Raw genomic sequence first — 15,567 nt, forward strand, 5'->3', positions numbered from 1 at the left:
CCTTTAACTACTGCTACCTCTCTCTCTCTTCGTCCACCATAGAACTATGTGATCATTTCCTGCTACTGGTGCCTGTACTGTCAGCCATATAAAGTCATCAGGTTCATGGGCGATGATTAGGTCTAGAATATTCTTTTCCCTAGTACTTTCCCTGACATGTTGATACAAATAACAATCATCTAGTTGATTTAAAAAATTTTCTCCCATGCCAAGTTTCCTTCCTATTTGCTCCAATCAATTAGAGACAAATTAAAATTACCCATAATAAAACATTTATGTTTACTTGCCCATTCCATTTGCACGTAGAGGCTCTCATCATAATCTTCAAAATCACCTGGCTTGTAAATTACCCCCATTCTCATTATACCTTTGCTTCCAACTAACTCACACCACACAGATACTCTACTACCATGGGAAATGTCTGAATCTGGGAAAGCTTTCGTCATGCTCAGGCTGCTTTTGATAAGAATCATGACCCCGCCACCCCTTCTATCTGCCCTGTCTTTCCTAAATACATTGTACATACCGTATGAAACCCATCATCCCCTATTTCCGGGATGCACCACATTTCCGTAATCAGTATCACGTCAGCGTTACTTGTCCTAACCAGCAGTTCGAATTCACTCCTTTTATCAACAACCCTTCTGACATTACTGTATAAACAATTAAGACTTGTATAGTTCTTGTGTTTTTGTATAGTTAACTACTTTGACATACCCCTTGAAGTTATTTAAGCTTGCTTCCCTGTCATTAGCTACCCACTCATTTGAAACGTTTCCGCCCTCAGAACATCTTGCTAATATGATCTGTTGCGGTAACAGAAAAACTCTTGAGGTATGTGCAAGCGTTACTTTGACCAATATCATCAGATAAATGTTTATCTATATTACCCTTGTCCAATCGAACTAGCAGTATCCCCTGAACCTTTAAGGGATCCTCAATGATACTGGCAAAAACTCTTGCATCACCTTTGTTTAAATGTATCCTGTCTCTACAAAACAGATTCCTTCTACCTACAAGTGTGGGCCAAGCTGATAAAATTTCTCCCGAAGAGCCTTGCAGAATCATTCAAGTCGTGAGTTAATCCACAAGGCTTTCAGCATATAATCCCTCCTATCGTGCGTGGGGCAGAATTGCAGACACACAGATTTTCTGACATAACAAATCATCCGATTGTGTGCGCTTAATATCATTAGTCCCTACATGAATAATATTCTCTTTACCTCCCTTAAAATCTGACAATCTGTTGGTGACATCATTAATTGTTGCTCCAGGCAGACAAACCCTGGTTCTTGTCATATATCCTTATTACAAAAAATATTTTCTGTTTGCTGACAATGGAGTCTCCTAATAGAAACTCCTTTTGAACCAGAGCGGTTTGTACGTGGTTATTCTGTTTCTGGGAACAGAATCTACAGTGCATCACTTAATAAGTTACTAGAGTCTCGAGTCACTGACGAGCTCCCATTATTCTTGAGGGCAAGCACCCGTTTTTTTCATTGACCCAGCTTCTTCTAGCAATGCATAAAATTTTAACTCTAGATCGGCACACTCCGTACAATGGTGACAAAGAAAAGAATTACCAGGTGAGCTATGATTATCCATTAGGTCGACCTTGGAATACATAGCACAGGTTCTGCAAATGATAAAATCATAATTCACCTGGAAATTGCCATCAGCTTTTTCTGTATGAGTCATGATACCTTCTGACTAAGTGTTCAAGGTGCATCTTGTCACAACCATTGTTAAATTTATTAAATATCACAGAAAGTAAAAATTGTATTTATCATCATCATGAACTTGGTCCGGCTTAGGTCTTTTAAGACCTGTTCTGCTGTAGCTCTTGGAAGTGGTTTTGATCTTGCCATCATTGTCTTGGTCGACCAACATCTCTCTTGCCTGTAGGTTTGTAGTTAAAGGCTAATTTGGGATCCCATCTGGGTTCATACTTTCTATGTGCCTGATCCATTTTTTCTGATACTGTTTTATGTCATTTTCTATGTTATCTACTTTTAATTTCTCGCAGACATCTAAATTTCTTTGGTGGTCTAGTCTTGTAAAGCCTAATAATGGTCTTAAAAATCTCTGTGCTGCTTCTAGTTCGTGTGCATCTTTCTTCTTTATGACCCAAGTCTCACAGCTGTAGAAGAGGGCTGGTTTTGAAGTGATGTTGTGCAGTCGTAATTTTGTTTCAGTTGTCATTTGTTTTCTGAAGTGGCGTTTAATTGTTCCATTCATTTTATTATATTTTTGTAGTTTAGTGTGGATGTCTTTCCCTTCATTTGATATTAAATTTCTCAAATAGGTGAAGTCAGATATTTGTTCTATTATTTTATCATCAATAACAATTTTGACTCTTTGTATGTTTTTTCCACATAATCCCATTGATTTTGTTTTTGAGGTGGAGATTTTCATCTCGTACTTTTTACCTATTTTATTAAGTTCATTTGCTGCTATCTGTAGTTCATCTTTGGATTTTGCAATTATAACTTGATCATCAGGATAGAATATAGTTTGGATTTTATTCCTGTTCTTCAACTGTATTCTGTTGTTAATTGTTTGTTTCCATTGTTTAAGAATTTTATTGATGTAGATATTAAATAAATTTGGTGATAATCCACATCCTTGTTTCACTCCTTTATTGGTGTTAATTGGGTCTGATAGTTGGCCATTAGAATATTTTATACAGACTTTTGAGTTTTTATATAGGCTTTGGATCGCTTTCTGGAGTTGGGTTGGGATATTTTCTTCACGTAGAATTTGCCAAAGTTTTTTCCGGTTTACATTGTCATATGCTTTTTCATAATCAATAAAGAGCAGAAATGTTAGCATTAGCATTAGTAGAGGCATTTGATGCAAGAAAGCAAGCTTATGCAGCATCAGCCAAAAAAAAAAAAAAAAAACCCCTTTCCACTTCACCCCTCTGTTCGTTCAAAATACCTGTCCAGCTGAGCCTTAAACTTATTTAGGATATCAACCTCCACCACAAGGGATGGAAGTCTGTTCCACCAACCAACCACCCGCTGGCTAAAGGCAAATTTCCGCACGTCTATCCTACATCTGTCTTTCCTCAATTTGAATTTATGCCCTCTCAGGTGATTTTTCTGAGCTAGAGGAAGAATCCCATCAGCATTGAGCATGCTTAAACCATTCAAGGCTTTATACACCTCTATCAGATCACCGCGCTGGTGCCTAGTCTCCAGACACTGTAATTTGCAAAACTTAAGCCTTTCTTCGTAAGAGCACCCCTTTGTTCCATTCACTAATCTTGTTGCCCTTCTCTGTACTCGTTCCAGCAGCTCTACATCCTTCTTCAAATGAGGCCTCCAGACCTGTATACAGTACACTAGGTGTGGCCTGACCATTGCCTTATACAATGGAATAATCACCTCCTTATCCCTGCTGGAAAAATTCCTGTATATCATTGACAATACTCCATGAGCTACTCTTGCAGCCCGTCTGCACTGCTCAGAGAACTTCATATCTGCCGGCACAACCACCCCCAAGTCCCTTTCATTCTCTACCACTGTCAGTGTAGTACCACAGAGTTGATACGTTGCTCTGGGGTTGCTGTTTCCCATGTGTAGTACTTTACATTTGTCAATGTTAAACTTCATTTGCCACCTCTGAGCCCATCTGCTCAACCTTTCCAGATCCTGTTGCAGCAGCATAGTGTCAGTAGTGTCCTTGACAACCCTGCCAACCTTTGTATCGTCTGCAAACTTGGACATTAAGCTTGAAATACCATCATCAATATCATTTATAAATACAGAAAACAATAATGGACCGAACACTGAGCCCTGAGGGACTCCACTAATAACATTAGTCCACGATGAGCAGTGTCCACTGATTACCACTCTCTGTCTTCTCCCCCTCAACCACCCCTTTATCCATAGCAGCAATTTGCCTCCAATGTCACACTGCTCCAATTTGTGTAGCAGTCTTCCATGTGCAACAGTATCAAAAGCCTTTCTAAGATCCAAGTATATAATATCAAAGTTATTACCTGCATCCAGTTCTTTTGTGACTGCATCGTAGTACCCAATCAAGTTGGTCAGGCAAGACTTCCCCTTCACAAAACCATGCTGTGTCTGAGCTATAACTGAAGTCTTGTCTAAATGATCCTGCAGTGCTTCTTTAACCAGTGCCTCCATTAATTTTCCTGGAACAGAAGTTAAGCTCACAGGTGTATATTACTTGTGTCAGCCTTTGATCCTCCTTTGTGAATTGGGGTCACAGTTGCACATTTCCAGTCTATAGGTACCTCCCCTGAGTCCAAGGAAGTTCTCATAATTATGGCTAAGGGTTTGCTTACTTCTTTGCTGCCTCCTTTAATATAACTGGATAGATCCCATCCACCCCGGGTGCCTTTCTTGTGTTTATCTTCAACAGTTTCTCCTCCACTTTACTCCCATTTATTTCAATATTCTGTAGCTTACTGCTAGAGTTGAATACACCTCTGGCATTCCCCTTGCTCAATAACTCCTCATGTGTGAATGTCGATGCAAAGTATTCATTTAGTTTGTTAGCTACCTGAGCAGGATCATCAATATCAAGTGGACCAATCTGATTCATCCCCTTCCTTCTAGAGTTTACATAAGTAAAGAACTCTTTGCTGTTTTTCTTTGCATCCCTTGCCAAGGATTTCTCGTAATCTGCCTTCGCCTGCCTAACCTCCTTTGTAACTTGGTTGCATAACAACTTGTATCTATCATAGGCTTCTGTGTCATGTGTTAATTTGTAAGTATCCCATGCATTTTTCTTCTCTGCCATATGCCTCATTAGTTCATCTGACATCCATTTTGGCCTAAACCTTGAACAATATTTCTTAGTTGGTATGTAAAGCCTAGCAGCTTCCAAGGTAAGTTCTTTGAATGCTTCCCATTTTGAATTTGCTGTTGGTAACATCATCAGTTGGTCCCACTGTATAGAATTTAAATACTGTCTCAGTCCATCGTAGTCGCCTTTACGGAAGCAATAACCCTTCCCTTTACCCCTAATGGTAGTTACCTCTTTGAGTAAATCCCACTTCAGCACACTGTGATCACTGCCACCTAGTGGTTCATTTATCTGCAGATTCTTAATGCACGAAGAATCACTGCTGATAATCAAATCAAGAGTATTACTCCCTCTAGTTGCCTCCCGAACATGCTGATGTAGAAAACAATCATCCAATAAATCCACAAAAGCCCTGCTAGTGTGTGAGTAACCAGCCCCCAAATTCCAGTCAATATGTGGGAAATTAAAATCTCCCATTATAAGACTTTCTGATTTACTGGCCCACTCTATTTCCCTGTACAGTTCCTTATTATACTCATCAGAGTCATAAGGCCTATAGCACACTCCTACTCTCAATTTTGATCTCCCAATGCTTATGTCACACCAAACTGACTCAACACTGCACTGTCCAGCGATGTCGACTGGCTTCACTTCCTTGGTTTTTATGTGTTTCTTAACTAATAGCATAACCCCTTCCCCCTTCCTATCCTGTCTATCCTTTCTGTAGACGTTGTACTCCCCAATTGCCGTTCTGCATCCCTTATATCTCTGTGACACCACGTCTCTGATATCCCAACAATATCTGCCTTTGATGTTTTGAGCAATACCTCAAATTCATCAAATTTATTTACTAAACTCCTAGCATTGGTGTACACGCAAGTATACCTGCACCTGTTTCTATTCTTAGCTACCCTAACACAACCCATGTGTTTACTTGTACCGCAATGGCTCCCAGCAGTCTCTGAAATACCATGCATCTTGTTTTTCAGGCTTCTGCTCATTCTAATAGAAGCAGTGCAAGAATCTCTTTCACCTCTGCCAGTGGCTACTGTCAATCCATTGGTCTTTGTCTCCCCCCAAGCTAGCAGTTTTCCGACCCACCTAACACTGCCTCAATAGCATCAGCAAATATTCTTGCACCCTTTCTATTTAAGTGTATCCCATCCCTGTAGAAGCAATCTCTCCTGTTAACAAGTACAGTCCAGGCTGAAAAAAATTCTACCCCTTGAGCCTTGCACAATCTTTCCAGGGCCGAATTGATCGACAAGGCTCTCATCATATACTCCCTCCTATCGTGTCTGGGCAGAATTGCAGACACTTTCAAATTCAACCCTAATTCTTGGCTTTTGTTCAACAGTGACCTGTACTTGTTAAGTAATTCTGCCGGTCTCCTAAACTTAATATTATTAGTGCCAACGTGTACAACTATATCACCTTTTGTGCCCTTAAAAGATGATATTCGCTCTACAACGTCATCAACCTTTGCCCCTGGCAGACATACCCTGGTCCTGTTCCACCTATCTTTTTTACAAAGCATGTTCCCCGTTTCCCTGACAATAGAGTCACCAACAACTACTAGTTCCTTCGGGACCAGCGCATTCTGCCTTGGGGGTTGTCTCTGTGTCACGCGATGCCCAAGTGCAAGCTCTGGCTTTGATGCGGGCAGCTGAGAGCTTGATGGGCCCCTCAATTTAGTTTCTTCGAAGGCATCCACCCTGTCCTTCAAGCTCTCATATAGGCCCACAAGAACGCCGAGTTGTTGCCTGATATCGATACACTCCTTGCATCGCGCACACACAAAGACATCCCCCTTGGCAGTATCATGTCCCGTACCCGATTGCTCTGCAAACATCAAGCAAACAGTGCATTTTATAAGGCTGTGAGTCAGAGGACAACTGCCTCCCTCAGTTCTGCTCTGAGCCACAGCACTTCCATTAGCTTGAGCCTTTTGCTTTGCTGCTCTGGTCTGAGTCATGATTCTATTAATTTATTAATTAATTATAATTAATTATGTTAAATATAATTAATTATATTACGTTTGTAATCTAAGTCGTTATATGTATTTATTTAAACGTACAATTTAACTGGTATCTAGTACGGTATATAACTATCGTATCACAAAGGCGGGAAAGTTACGAACGGTAGCGGAGTTGAAAACACGTGAAAACCCTTACCGATACTTTTATGCAATTACAAGGCCGAGTAAAGAATAAATACACCAAATTAATCAGAAAATCACAAAATAATGTTATACTACTAAATTTAAATCAAAAGTTTTAGAAAAACAATAATTTCAAATCAATAAATAAGAAAAATTCACTTAGCGGCTTTGAACACGACCGTCTCCTAGTAGCCTCGTCAGCAGACTATGTTGATAGATTGAATTCTCTTTTTTTTTTCTCCAAAATTTGTTGTAGTGAAAAAATGGCATCTATTGTGCTTCTACCTTTTCTGAACCCACATTGTTCTTCTTCTAAGAATTGTTCACGGTATTTATTAAGTTTATTCTTTAGTATATTAGAGTATAGCTTTGTAGCAGTTGACAGCAGTGTTATCCCTCTGTAGTTGTTAGGCTTATTTCTGGAGCCTTTTTTGTGTAAATTGATTACTATTCCTGTTTCCCAATCTTTGGGTATCTGTTGCTTATGCCATATGATGTTAAATAATTTTAGTAGTGTGTTTTTTAGTAAGGTGCCCCCATATTTAAGTTCTACATTCAAATTGTCTATGCCTGGGCTTTTTCGTTTTTTTGATTTTTGTAATATTAACTCTAGTTCTTCCATTGTTATATTTTCTTCATCTTTGGTTATCACAGATTCATCTTCCAATTCCCTAGTGCCTGGGTTATACCATAGTTTGGAATAGTGTTGCTTCCATTCTGCTTGGGAGATGAAGTTGGTTTTTATTTGATCATTTGTGTTTAGTACTTTCTTAAAAATTTTAAAACCTCTTCTCTGTGGGCTCGTGATATCACGTTCTAAAGATTTAACAAATTTATCCCAGTCATCTCGTCGGATTCTTCTGGTTAGTTTTCTGACTTCTGCTCTAAGCTTTTTATATTTTATGTGTAGATGTAGGTCTTTAGTTTGTAGGAACAGTTTATAGGTCTTTTTTTTTCTCATTGATTGTTTGTTTCAATTCTTAATTCCAAGTTCTTAGCCAGTTTTTATTTTTTTATAGGTTTATATCCAAGACTTTCTTCAGCAGCTCCCAGAATTGATTTTTTTCATGTTTGACCAGATTTCCTCAACATTATCACTTTCATCTTCCAACAAATGTATTTTTAATTTCTTAGTAGTTTTCGTTGGTATTTTCTTCTTTTTATTAAGATAATTTCTTTTTATTTTAAAAGTGCTTTCTACTAGGTAGTGATCACTTTCAATTTCACTGCCTCTGAATACTCTAGTGTCTCTAATTTTGTCATTTAAATTTTCATTAATGATAATATAATCTATTATAGACTTTGTGTTTCTTGCTTCCCATGTGAATTTATGGATATTCTTGTGTCTGAAAAAAGTATTTGTAATTTTAAGTTTATTAAAAATGCAGAAGTCTATCAGGCATCTTCCATTATTGTTGACCATTTATAATATTATATAAATTCAATTTGCAAACTATTACAGGGAAAAAAATATATCAAAACAAACTTAACACAGTATATTAAATAAATTATTTAAATGCAATTATTTAACCTCTTAATCCTAATATAATCCTCTTATCCACTCTAAGCCTCTAATTATTATGTTCTCCTTGTGCTTTAGAAAGGTGTCCGCTCGCTACGAATGCCATTAATCCATATTAAAAAAACTAATAAAATAATCCATATTTAAAAATTAAAATCACTGTTCATTAATCCATATTAAATTTATTTCATATTTTTATTATTTCAAGCACTTAACATAAAATTAGTTTACACAGCAGAAATATCTAGTGAGAGGTGCAGATTGGGAGGGGGAATGATTAATTCCCATAGAACCCAACCCTGAAGTTTCTGTAAAAGCTTTTAGTTTCCTTATAGAAAAATGGTAACTGAATTCTTAAATCAGTGTTTCCTCCCCCACTCAAATTCAATTTGCCTTGGGTGGCTTCATGTGGCATCTAAGGTGTTGCATGCCAGTCAAAGGTGTTCACAACACATTTCAACATAATATATAACACACTACAGGAACAGGATGCAAGTGAGTTAAAAGATGCTTCAGTATTGCCCGTAGTGTACCAACAGAAAGAAATGAGCACTCAATTAGGAAATATATCAGAAAAAAAAAAAAATCCTAATTGGTCAATGATAAAATCTGAAGCAGTTTTAGAATAAATTAGCAGGCACTGTCAATTAGATGAATAATTTTACCAAATGAATAAATCCAGTAATACCTTTCTAACACTAGCAACTGCTAGTGTAAGCAGACCCTTGATCTAAACAAAAAATTGTGGCAAAGACAGCTTGTTTCATGTAGTAGTATTCAACCTTTTTTTCCTTGACATATTCCATAAAAACATATTTCTAGGCCATATCATACCCTACTACATTCCAAATCCAACGTGCTGAACTTCTGCAAAAGAAACAGTTTTGATTGTTAAAATCTTTATTGGTAAAACCAAGTTTTATAAAATGTTTGAGACAATTTGTCCCACTCAGAGATCAGGCTGAATATGCATAATGGGCAAAACATGCTTGTAGTTTTCAATAACACGTGTAGTTTTATGAGTTTTAAATAACTGTTCACTACACACTTTTAGTAATCAAGTTAATAGAGAACTTCTCTTAAAATGTGGATACTGAAAAATCAAAAGATAATTCAGAGAAAGCTTTGACTGATGGAAATGGAAACTATTCAAAACAGAAAAATCAGTGATATGGAGATTGTGGAAAGCAAAAATTGGGAGCTCTTTTTGTACATATTTTTGAAGTTGGAACAAGTAGGAAATATGATCACTAAAGTGCACAAAAAACAAAAGTAAGAGCAGTTACAAACAATTCTTGAAAAGTAGTTTGCCAATAAGCCCAATACAAACCTTGGTCAGCATTACAAACAAAGGGTTTAACATAAGAGAAAGCATGGTTAACCAGGGCCAGAGGAATAAATGATGCACCTCAGATGGCATTCAGGCTTGGCACTGCCTGCCAAGACGTGCACATAATCCCCCCAAACAAGATTGCCAATTGCTCCATGTGATCTTTAACAACCATACTAAAGCAGCTATAGCAAATCACATAGTATGGCAGTTCCACCATTGTGTGGGCATATAAATAAGAAATATTTAAGACTTTTATATAGCACCCTGATAAATGAATGAATGGCCAATCCTTGAATAAATCTGCTACATAGATGAAACTGCATCCAAACCTCCATCTTAAACATAACCCAAAGAGTAACAACACCATCCAGCTGCTATGACTTATTAAATATGAAGTTATCAAAACAGAATATAAATTTTTTTCAGAAATTAACTTGTCATAATTTATTCTAAAAAATCTTAGATATTAAATTGTATGTGTTCAGGAAAAAGGTTATTGGAAACTATTGTTAGAATATTGACAAAATTACCTGTCACTTGAATCTAGAAGAGGAAATTTAAATGTAACAAGCAAATTAAACATTACTTTTTAATTATGTCAGGAAAGATTGAACAAACTGACTATATTTTCAATTAAAAACAAACTACTGTACCATGCAAAATAAGACATTTTTCCCAACTGGAAAATGTTGCCTAAAACTTCCCTGCATCTTATGGTCGAAAGGTTTACTAGGTGCATGTAGTGAGGATTTATTATTATTTTTAAAATATCACTGTATAATATTTAGCATATCTGAGCAAGGTGTTCGATATCTCACTAAAACTTGTCCTTTATTCAAAAGAGGAAGATTACTAAAAGCCTACATCCATCTAGAAACCTTCTTTGGGGGAAAACTGCAATTACCAGGGAACTCATGCGAGATATCTACCACACCATTCTTGTCCTGCTTCTCTGAAAGTTTAGACCAGTGGTTTTCAACCTTTTTTTAATAACGGCACCCCTAAGTAATTTATTTTATTTTGTGGCACCCCTACTCAATTTTCTGCCTGTTAGATCCGATTCTCTCTCTGTATATATCCGTGTATGTGTGTGTGTGTATATATATATATATATATATATATATATATATATATAAAATTAAAAAAATATGTTATATGATAGTTATTACAATAATATAATTATAAAAATTACATTTCATAATACAAATTATTTTATTATTATTATTATTAGCTATATGGTGCAAGGAAGCCTGAGGCTTATGCAGCACCAGCCAAAAAAAAAAATTACCGAATTACCCCAAAAGAGAGAGAGAGAGAGAGAGTCAAAGGGGAATCACCAAGAAAAAGAAGAATGATGATATCCAGCTCAGGACCCTGGGTGTGCCAAGCCCATACTCACCAGATGTGAGCCCCCGGGGAGAAATATATATATATATATACAGTTTATAATTTTATTCTTTATATAGAAGTACTAAGTAAACATCAATTATAGATCACCACAAAATTAAAAAGAAACTGTACACCATTTTATAATGAAATAAACATATAAATTAAAAAATAATAAGTAACTTAAACCCAAATTACGTGGCATATTGGTTGAAAACCACTGGTTTAGACTATAACTTAGTAACGATTTTATTATTTCGTATGGCAAAAAATGAGGATACATTTGTAACAATGTCAAAAAATAAATAAATAAATTACAATAAGCCTAAAAACAATATTTACAGAAAAAAATTATAAGTAACATTTGATGAATTAAAATGTAATGTCCAGTTTACAGTTTATTCAGCCACTTAATAGCATCATCAGTAACACTATGTAGATCTTGGATGGAGCCTTCAAATCTCCTCTTTGGGCACTCCGAGATGACATGCTGGATGGTCTGGGGCACGTTGTCACAGTCGCAGAATGGGTTTTCAGTTTTTCCCCACTTATGCAGCCAAAACTTGCATCTTCCGTGATTTGTTCGGATTCTGTTCAGGGATGTCCATTCCTTTCTTGGTAAGTTGAAACCTGGAACAGCTCTGCATGGATCACTGACTAAGCCCAGGTGGTCGGGATTTGAAGTAGTCCAGTCTTCGCGCCAGGTCTGGTCAGCATTAAAATGTGACTTGATAAGTTTCTCGCCTAGCTTCCATGAGGGGTTCCTAGACTTCAATCTCTCCGGCTTCTGGGGGTTGCAATCCTGATGTATGGGCAAGTGAGGATTTCTTTGACATTTCTGCCATTCTTTCAGCAAGGCTATTTCTCTTCTTATATGAGGGGGATAGATGTTAGATAACACTGGTAGCCATTTTAAAGGTGTCGATTTAATGGTGCCTGATATTGTCCTCATTGTGTCATTCAGTTGGATATCAACTTTTACAGAGTGTGCACTATTAAGCCATACGGGGCAACAATATTCTGCAACTGAGTAGACTAGGGCAAGGGCTGATGTTCGTAGCACCGTTGCGTTTGCTCCCCAGCCTGTTCCACTGAGTTTATGCAAGATGTTATTCCTAGTTTTTATCTTTGCTGCAATATTACAAAGGTGTTGTTTATACATCAGTGTTCGGTCCATTATAATTCCCAGATATTTTGGGAAAGGGTTGTGTTTCAGTCGTTGACCTTTATATTCCACTTGTGGCATATAGTTAGCCCTATGATTATCCAGATGAAAACAGCTAACTTCGGTTTTATTTAAATTAGGTTTAAGTCGCCATGTGTGAAAATATTTATTCAGGTTACGAAGATCCTTTGTAAGTACAATTTCGGCTGCATTGAAGTCAGTAGACTGGGCAGTCAGGGCTATGTCATCTGCGTACATGAATTTCCTAGAAGCAGTTGTTGGAAGATCTGCAGTATAGATATTAAATAATAATGGGGCTAGAACTGATCCTTGTGGTAAACCATCATTTAATATATAGGACTTGCTCACTCTGCCGTTTAAGTGTACTTCAAACACTCTGTTGCATAACATATTGTTAAGTAGGATCACGAGGGGCTTACAAGGAATAATCTTCAAAAATTTCAGAATCATTCCTTGTTGCCATACTGTGTCATAAGCTGATGTCAAGTCCACAAAGACTGCAATGGTCTTCTTCTTATCTTGGAATCCGTTCTTGATATGGCTGGTAAGTGCCAGTACCTGATCGCAGCAGCTTCGGCCTGGTCGGAATCCGGCTTGTTCAATTGGTATGTGTTGGAAGGTTGTGGATGAAATTCTATTGTAAACCATTCTTTCAATTAATTTATAACATATATTTAAAAGTGCAATTGGGCGATAATCTTCAGGGCAAGATCCACTTTTCCCAGGCTTTAGGATGGCAACTATTTTAGTTCTCTTAAACAAAGACGGGAACCTACCATTCTGCAAGATGTCATTAAAAAATTTAACTAGCCAATTCAGAGCTCTTGGACCACAATGTTTCAGGAACTGTGGATATATTCCGTCCACTCCGGCTGCTTTGCCTGGTTTTATTTCCTTCAGAGCTGTTGAAATCTCTGCAATTATGAATTCTCCTGAGAATTGGGAGGTTGGTTCAGCCAAGGATAGTCTAGTTCTTAATTCCTTCTTAAGTTTTTTGACTTCAACTTTGTTAGTATCGGTTGGTCTCTTGGAAATGTTGACAATTCTCTTGGCTACTTTTCCTGGGGGATACTTCTGAGCTCTTATTAATATATTTGGGAGTACTACTTCCGAGTTTCCTCAGAAGTGTCCATGCTTTTCTGCTTGAGTGTTGGAAATTCATACCTGCTGTCATTATGTTCCATTTTTCTTTCCTAGCAGAGTCTAAGCATTGCAATAGTTCATCAGCAATTTCTGTTCTATTGCTAAGTTGGTATTCTTCATATAGCTCATCACATCTTCTGTTCCAGCCAGGAATGTATTCTTTCCTATATCCTCTGGGAATATGTTTCTTTGCTATGGAGCATATTAAACCAACAAATCGCTTATAACTGTCGGTTTTTGATGGGATCCATTGAATATTGTGATCCACTTCATTAGTGAAGGCTTCCCAGTGAGCTTTTACAAAGTTCCAGCGAGGTACAGGCTTTGATCTTACTATTGGAACTTCGGTGCAAATTTTTACAAGAATTGGTCTATGCTGACTACGAGGAAAATTATTCAAAACTTTCCTGCTACACTGCAAAGGTCTTCCGCACTCATCTCTTGAGACAAAACAGAGGTCTGGGTTGGTATCTTTGTTCCATCTGCCTGAGTGAAAGGAACCTTTCTCTTTTGCGTCATACATTAAGAAAATATCCTCGACTTCAGACCAGGCCATCTGCATTAGTGTCAGCATAGCCCCAAAGAGTACTCCTACTGTTGAAATCTCCCATAATAATTGATGGATGAGGGAGACAAACGTTGCTACACGTCCGTAGGAATAACCTTAAATTGCCCTACACGTGTCTCCCGGGTGGTGCTAAGTGAGCAACTGCGTTGGCTGCTGGACCTCGAGCTCTGCTTTTGGATATCCCAGCAATTAGAGGATACATTATATTAATACTTAGAACATGGAACATTATCCTAATCTAAATGGCTCCTTTCAGAACCAAACAACAACAAAGAACGTAGGACACCCTCTGAATATTCTTCAACTTAATATTGAGGGTATAAGCCGATCAAAAAGTGACTACCTCTTAAAAGTGCTTAACGACTACCATGTAGATGTTGTGCTGCTACAAGAAACACACTGTGAAGATCAAAACCAACTTTACTCTAGATGTAAATTACCGGGATACAGCCTTGTCACGGCTACTTTCCATAAAAACTTAGTAATGATGAGTCCAAGAGTAGCAACAATTGGTTTTAATGGTTGAACTGGTTAGATTTTGAACCATAAAGTTTCTATGGCTCTTATATTTCAATGTAGAAACATAAAAACCACAGCTTTTCAGAGCATTTAATTGTTGTTAATGCTTTTTTCTGCACTGAAATTTTGTTTATTAAGCACTTATGAATTTGTTTCAAATACAGGCATAATTTTTTTTTCCATAAAATTCACCTTCTAAAACCTAAGTTGTGTAGTCCATAAAATATATTTTTTGAAGTTATCAATCGATACCATGATATGATTTTCTGCTTTCAAATCTTTTTTCCCTACCCCACTGCATGTATTGCAGTAGAGCACTCTTTGGTTACATGTGGCTTTGAAACATGGGTTAATAGAAGACACGAGTTATATTCAAAAATTTGTAAAAAAAGACACACACATGTAGTGCTGTACGATGTAAAAATCCAGCCCGATGCTCCTATAGTGTGGGCAGTAGAAAAAACAACTCAATCGAATCTTAAATTCGGAGAAAACGGATAAGAAAAATGACAAAATACCAAAAATCTTACCACGATACATTCCGAATTTGACATCACAGAAGAAGTAGCTTACCGAGTCAACGATTATTTGTAAACTATCTCCAATTTATTTCAAGTTTTTGTCGATAAATAATTCTATTCCGTTATCAATATCAACTGAATCGACACATTTTTTTTTTTTTTGTATTACTTTTAAGTGATGCGTTTGGAGGTTTAAAAAAAACACACAGCTAAAAGTAACAAGCATGTAGCAAGTTCGTCTGGTGCTCAGATAGTAGCGTCCTCTCTCTCAAGAAGTTATACTTGGCGAAATAGAATTAAGGTTGTAAATATTAAGGCTTTGTATGCGGCCGTTTTTATGATGTTATGTATAAATGTGAAGAAAATCGTTCTTAAAATTTTATAGAATCATAAGACTTTTGTACTAACTACAGTGGAAACCGGTTAATAAGATATGCACGGGACTTTCA

At 37.1% G+C, this 15,567-nt stretch overlaps 1 protein-coding gene across 1 annotated transcript in view; it reads right to left on the minus strand.

The window, feature by feature from the left end:
- Window positions 1-15,313, minus strand: part of LOC150090985 (hypoxanthine-guanine phosphoribosyltransferase-like) — a 96,575-nt gene extending 81,262 nt beyond the window's left edge. The window contains exon 1 of the mRNA XM_090379413.1: window positions 15,128-15,313. Within this exon, the coding sequence (XP_090235539.1) occupies window positions 15,128-15,151 (24 nt within the window). The 5' untranslated portion in view covers window positions 15,152-15,313. The remainder of the gene's footprint in view (window positions 1-15,127) is intronic.
- Window positions 15,314-15,567: the final 254 nt, after the last annotated feature.

The sequence above is a fragment of the Mastigoproctus giganteus genome, chromosome 1, assembly GCF_048544385.1.
Source record: "Mastigoproctus giganteus isolate SK-2022 chromosome 1, ASM4854438v1, whole genome shotgun sequence".
Taxonomy (NCBI): domain Eukaryota; kingdom Metazoa; phylum Arthropoda; class Arachnida; order Uropygi; family Thelyphonidae; genus Mastigoproctus; species Mastigoproctus giganteus.